This window comes from Mustela lutreola, chromosome 12 (assembly GCF_030435805.1).
Source record: "Mustela lutreola isolate mMusLut2 chromosome 12, mMusLut2.pri, whole genome shotgun sequence".
Classification (NCBI taxonomy): Eukaryota; Metazoa; Chordata; class Mammalia; order Carnivora; family Mustelidae; genus Mustela; species Mustela lutreola.
The window spans coordinates 47,736,426-47,743,330 of NC_081301.1; the positions used below are offsets into that span (position 1 = coordinate 47,736,426).

General features: G+C 43.6%; 1 protein-coding gene across 1 annotated transcript; it reads right to left on the reverse strand.

Moving 5' to 3' along the window:
* Positions 1-585: 585 nt before the first annotated feature.
* Positions 586-1,612, reverse strand: LOC131812572 (interferon alpha-1/2-like). Its single transcript, XM_059142289.1, has one exon. It carries the CDS (start codon positions 1,147-1,149, stop codon positions 586-588), a length of 564 nt encoding a protein of 187 aa, XP_058998272.1. The 5' UTR covers positions 1,150-1,612.
* Positions 1,613-6,905: the final 5,293 nt, after the last annotated feature.

Consider the following 6,905-nt stretch of genomic DNA (forward strand, 5'->3'; position numbering starts at 1 on the left):
TACAATTATTGTTCCATGGTTATTTTTTCTACAAAATCAAAGACACAGAGACAGCATTGGACTTGTGAAGTCTGCCTTTCCCGTGATGACAGCATGCAAAGTGACTTCCAGGACGTCGACGCGATTACTTCTAATGTGAAAACGAAATCACGAGTGAGAGAGTGGTGCAATCCGTGCTTTCATCAGGTGTAATCAGACTTGTTTCCTGCTTCAATAAGAAACAAATGCAAGAAGTTTTCTATAGAAACAATTAATCAACAGAAAATAAAGAATTTAATACATGTAAAATATATACAATTCTCTTAACCACAAAGGGAAGATACAACTAATATAATACAATAAAAAAGAACTTAAATCTTATAGTGAAATCAATAAATAGATAAATAGGCAGATCAGCATGGTCATCTGAGGGCGACAGGTGTTTGTAACATTGACTTCAAGTTGCCTAATACTCTTGAATACATGTGACAGATTGATTCAGTTCATGTCATGATGACAGCAGAAATGAGAGTCTTTGACACTACAGGACACATGGGAGTGTGATAGTATTCTTCAGAGAGAATCATTTCCATCTTGAAACGGGTGTCAATTTCTGCTCCACAATCTTTTATGCAAGGCTGTTGATGCATACAAGGGTTTCATGATCTCTGCTCGGACCATCTCCCAGGCACAAGGACTGTATTGCTTCTCTTGCAGATAGAGGGAGATTCTCTGGAAGTAGTTCCTCAGGATGGAGTCCCCATTCACCAGGGGCATCTCTCCCACCCTGGCCTCCTGCAGGGGACAGGCTTCCAGGTGGCCCAGCTGCTCAGAAATTCCCGAGCACAATTCCTCCAGGAGGGTCGTGTTCCAGGGAGTAGGTGAGGCCTCTGTGCAGAAGAGGTGGAAGGTCTTCTGGTTCGTCAAATGGACGACAGAGATTGCTTGAGCCTTCTGCAGCTGCTTGCCATCCAACGCCTCCTGGGGGAAGCCAAAGTCATTAGTGTAGTTGTCACAGGAGCTAGCAGACAGTCTCCTCATTTGTTGCAGAAGCATCAAGGCCCTCCAGTGCAGCAGGCCATGGTCCTGAGGCAGGTCACATCCCAGAGAGCCGAGGGAGTGGCAGCTGAGCACTACCAGGGCCACCAAGAAGGAGCAGAGCAGGGCCATCGGGGATCCTGCAGGTGCTGTTGGCCTGGCTGGGGTGGGCACGTCTGGGACCTGTGGCTATATGTTCTCTGAATATCTTCTCTTGTGCATGTGGCTTAAGTAGGGACATACGCATTTTTGATTTCTGAACGTTTCCCTTTCTTTCTGCTTCTCTTTTTGATTTCCTTTCTGCACTTTCTCCTTGGGTTTGCGAACGGTTTCCCAACTCCGTATACATGTTTTTCATGATTGCCCTTGCCCCCAGAGACTCCTTTGATGTTTTTAATTGAACTTCCAGGAAAGCTAATAGCATGGATACAGTATGTATACAGTTACGTTTTGTACTTGTATCTGAGCTTGTACATACAAAAGAAAGTGTGAAGTTTACTCTTTTTATTCTTACCTATGCAGGGTTAAGAATGACTAACAATTTTAAGCTAAAAGTCAAATTTTAAAACATTGATGTGTAACGGTTTAACTAAATTTGATGAGACCCGCAATTTAAATTCACTTACATAATTTGTCATATATATAATACACATATGCAAATGAACAATTTCTACAAACATGTAATAATGAATTCAATGTATTTGAATATTTAAAATCATTCCAATTATTAACAGCAATTGATACGTAAAATTTTTTAGTAGGCAATTATGTTTAGTGTACTGAGTTGTAATGTTGACCTACGTAAGAAAATAATCTTTAACCCCATCTGTGACTAGATAGGCATCAAGTTATTGTTAAAATATTTTTTCCTGTTTAGCGCTAGATATAATTACTGATGTGTTCATTATGGTTTATAGAATTATATCATAATCGTAACCTATTTATGTTTCAGTCTAAAACATGCACCACATGAAGCTCAGAAGACAGCCAATGGCAGCTCAAGAGTAAGCAAAGACCACCCATCCAAGCATGCCCTTGAGATTCAGGAGAGGTGGAGAGAAAGTCCTCCAATCACAGCAACGTGTCATCCCTATCTCTGTTGCACTCTCTGCAGACATTTCATGTTCCTTCCACAAATTCCTTGTCTATGCTTCTTGTGTGATACCCAAGAAATCCCAGTGAGAGAATAAAAATACTAAGGAAGAAGGTTTTGTTAGACTGCTCCAAGATTGAGCTTGGAGAGCCACAGACCATTATGATATTGAAGACTGGTTCACAGCCCTAAGAACTACCTGTTACACCCTTGGAAGCATTGTAAGAACTCTTCCGTCTGGTGGGGGAATGTTGATTTAAGGGAACACTATGCAAATACAGAACCAGGGAACCTGTGAAAAGTGTTGATATCTTATACTCAGTTTTGCTGTGAAACTCACTGCTCATTTAAAAAGTATGTTTTTCCAGGGACACCTGGGTGGCTCAGTTGGTTAAGTTTATAACTCTCTTGGTTTGGGCTCAGGTCATGATCTCCCAGGTCGTGGGCTCAAGCCCGCCTAGAGCTCCACACTCAGCAGGGAGCCTGCTTGAGGATTCTCTCTGTCTGCCACTCTCCCCAAGACTATGCCCTTCTCGATCTCCCCAAAATAAATACATCTTTTTTTAAAAAAAACGTATGTTTTCCAAAAATATATAAAAACTTACTGCATTAACAGGGTTAGTTCTTTCCAGGTAAAATTGGGTTTTTATTCCCCCCATTCTGGAGAAAAATCTGCAGGGACAGCCTGAGGCAGAGAACACAAGCCAGATCTCCAGACTTTATCACAGTCTTAGTCCACCTGGACAGGAGGTGGCACTCTTCCTCAGTAAGTAATTTGACAGGCCACAGAATGAAATTATCCTGCTTTCTATTTCGATTTAAGTATAGCAACTGTTGCATCATTGTAACAGGGAAATTCCCTCATAACCAGAAATAGTCACCACGAGGAAAAGAAGAGAACAAGGCCTCTTCTAGGAGTGTTCCCAAAAGGTCTAGAACTTTCACACAAAGTTGATTTCAGTTTCTGTTTTTGTACTTGGAAGTAAAAGTATCAGACAGAAACCATAAGAGAATTAATTCTTTTCTATTCTATACTCTATTTCCTTGTGACCACTTTCAATCCTGGGCTTTAATTTGATGGAACTGCATATAAATGGCGGACTCAAATATCTGTTTGCACTCAGATGTCTACCAGTCAATTGTAGGAGTTATCTAATGCTTTGTTTTTATTTCTGTACATTCTGCTTCCAGAGTCCGCTGAGAGATTTCCATTTTTGCCTTTTCTGATTACACCATTTAACATAACATATTAAGTAAATGGGATTATTGCTTAGAGTTTTTTTTTAAAGACTTTATTATTTATTTGAAAGAGGGAGCACAAGCAGGGGGACCAGCAGGCAAAGGGAGAGGTGGACTCCCTGCCGAGCAAGGGGTTGGATGCAGGACTCAATCCCAGCACTCTGGGATCATGATCCACATCAAAGGCAGAGCCTTAATCAGCTGAGCCACCAAGGAGTTTGGTTTTTCTACAAAACTCAACAATTCAGACCAAGGATTGGACTTGTTATATTCCCTTCTTCTGGACCACAACATGTACATTGGATTGGAGAAAGTCTATTTTTACTTAAAATGTGAACAATGTAATAATGAGTGAGTTATATAATTCATTTTTCATCTGATGATAATCAGAATTGATACCTCTTACTCAGAAACAGATACAATAGTTGTTCTATGGAAAAATGAATGAAAAACTTAAAAAAAAAAAAAAAAGGAATATAGGGTTTTTTTTCATGCTAATCACAAAGTGTTTAGGGGGCTCAGCAAACAATATCACTGATTAGGGAGAGGCCTGATTATCACTTTCTCCTGTACTTGTGAATTGTGAAAGGAGGAAAAAGGCCTCTCCATTTCCGCTCCATTTCTTCTCCTTCAAATAGAGATGAATGCTTTGGAAATCCTTCTGGACCACAATCCCCAAACACAGACAGACAGGGTTGTCTTCTTCCCTGGGCTTCCTGTGTCCCAGGCAGCGATGAAGGCTGGAGAGGAGGTCTTGGAGGGCGGCGTGGCTCCAGGCAGCTTGGCTATGGTCTGCGCTGAAGAGGTTGAAGACCTGCGGGAGAATCTAGTGGTGGAAAGAGGTGCTTTGTGTCTTCTGGATTTGGGTGATGGTCCATCTTTCCCAAGGAACTCTGAGGTAAGTTCTGTCCTTCAGGCACGTGTGAGAGGGGACAATTTTAAGCTATCTCATAGTATGAGGATGTTGTGCACTCTATGCTGGGCTATGGAAGCCCAGCAATGGAGCAGGCAGGGGTGCAGCAGAGCTGGGCTCCTGCGACTAGCCGAGAGAGGTTGGCCATGAAAGAGGTCAGTGATTCTCTAGGAAGCACATGGGTGTCATTTTCCTCAGCTGTTAGTTATCCAGGGCTGACTTGCCTGGCAGGCACCACTTTGCTGCGGCTTTCATAGTCCACACAAACCCAGCCTTTCCACCACCTTCCTCACTGATCAGCGTCTGTGGGGCACTTTCACTGGGGACATTTTCAGCCAGGGGTGCGTCCTGCACCTTGCAGTTGCTGGGCATGGTCCTGAGACTTGCTTTCACGCAGAAACTGCAGCCAGACCATTGTCAGCAAGAATCAGTTTCCTGAAGGGACTTGAGACTTGGACTGAAAGCGTGTTCATTGGCCTTTCCAGCTTTGAGGTCGTGTGTGCGCCTGATGCCATGGGCTCAATCGGCTCAGTGTAGGGAGGAGGGCACACAATGGAAAGCTGGGAGGGAGGGAAGATGGAACAATGGGGGTGCAGGGTGATGGAATAAAGGGATGATGAGGTGATAGCAGATGTGGTGATGGGGCAGTGGGGCTTGGGGAAGATAGGATGATGGGACGATGGGACATTGGGGTGACAAGGTGATAGCGCCAGGGATGATGAGGAGACTTGAGGATGGGGCATCTGGAAGATGGGTAGATGGGGTGACAGGTCGAGGGGGGTGAATGGACAAAGATAATGGGAATTTGGAACAATGGGGTGTTTTGGGGACTGGGTGACGAGATGTTGAGACAATGGGATCAATGACATGATGGGGTGGTGGGATAATGGGGTAATGTAGTGACAACATAACGGAGGATGGGGCTACAGGGAGAAAGCACACGGGGACAGGGCCGTGGGGCAATGAGAGATGAGGTGATGATGGTCGACAGCATGATGTGGTAACAGGGCAATGAGAGACCAGTTAGCAGGACTCAGCCTGGACTGCAGTGAAGACACAGTGGACAGAGCCAGCCACCATCCAGTCTCCTGTATGTCATCGCTAGAAGTCATGCATCCACATGGCCCTCCCTTGACTTCAAGGCCAATTTGCTGGTGGGATAGTGGGGCAACCAGTGCAACAAGATTGCAGACTTCAAAGAAGGAACCTGGAGACTCTGACAGCATCCCAGTCAACTTTGTCCATGTGACATATTTGAAAGCACATATTAAATGAAAGTGTTGAACATAAAGTATCAAAATTTCTCATTTTAAAAATATTCAAGCTTGGGGCACCTGGGTGGCTCAGTGGGTTAAAACCTCTGCCTTCAGCTCAGGTCATGATCCCAGGGTCCTGGGATCAAGCCCATGTCAGGCTCTCTGCTCAGCAGGAAGCCCGCTTCCCTTACTCTCTCTGCCTGCCTCCCTGTCTACTTGTAATCTCTGTCAAATAAATAAATAAAAATCTTTAAAAAATATATTCAAGCTCATAATATTGAGACAATTTTTTCAATGGGGTTGAAGCTTTCTTTTATTTACATCAAAACAATGGACTATAAATTGTCTTTTCTACCATTGATGGAAACAAACTCAACAATCTGCTTTTCACTGAAAGATCTGTATGTTTGACAATTTCTTGGGTCTCCATGACTATCTTGATTATGTTCTTTTAACTTTTGGGAATTGAAATATCTTTCCTATGACCTCATCTTGACAATATTGTTAGCAAGAAAATTGTTGTGCACAAGCATCAAGGACATTTAGTAGGTCAGATCGTCTGCACCTGTCCTGCAAACACCACATCTGTCCCCCAATGTGTCATTGTTCCTGTGTTCTTTCCACTGCACCAGCCACTCTGCCACAAACTCTCTTATGCTTAACCTTTAAATGTTGAGGCTCTGCATAACCCCATTTAGGTCTTCTTCTCATTGTCTCCTCTACATAGAAGAGACCACATCCACTCCCTTGTGCTCATTTCCAGATGCAGTAAGGAATTTCACATAGGAGGCTAGGTCCAAGATGGTGGAGGTGTACGAGACCTAAATTTCATCCGGTCCCAGGAATTCAGCTAGATAGCTATCAAACCATTCTGAACACCTAAACCTCAACTGGAGAGAGAAGATAGGAATAGCAAAAACTCTGTGAACAGAAAAGCTGCCACTTCTTGGAAGATAGGATGTATGCAGAAGTGAATCTGAGGCAATATATGGGAAGACAGACTGCAGGGGAGGGAGCCTCCATCAGTCCACTACCACAAGTGGTAGAGCAGAGGAACACAAAATTGGAAGATTTGGGGCACCTGGGTGGTTCACTTGGTGAAGCGTCTGCCTTTCGCCAGGGTCATGGTCTCAGGATCCTGGGATCAAGCTCCACATTGGGCTCCCTGCTTGGTGGGGAACCTGCATCTCCCTCTCCCTCTATAGATCCCCCTGCTTGTGCTCTCTCTCTCTCTCTCACACACACACACATACCCTTTCTCTCAAGTAAATAAAATTAAAATTTAAGAAAAAAACAAAAATAAGAACAAAATTGAAACTTTTAGAAGTCTGTTCTAGTGAAGGGCACTCTCTGGTGTCTAAGCTGAGAGGGGGGAACGCTTGCTGAG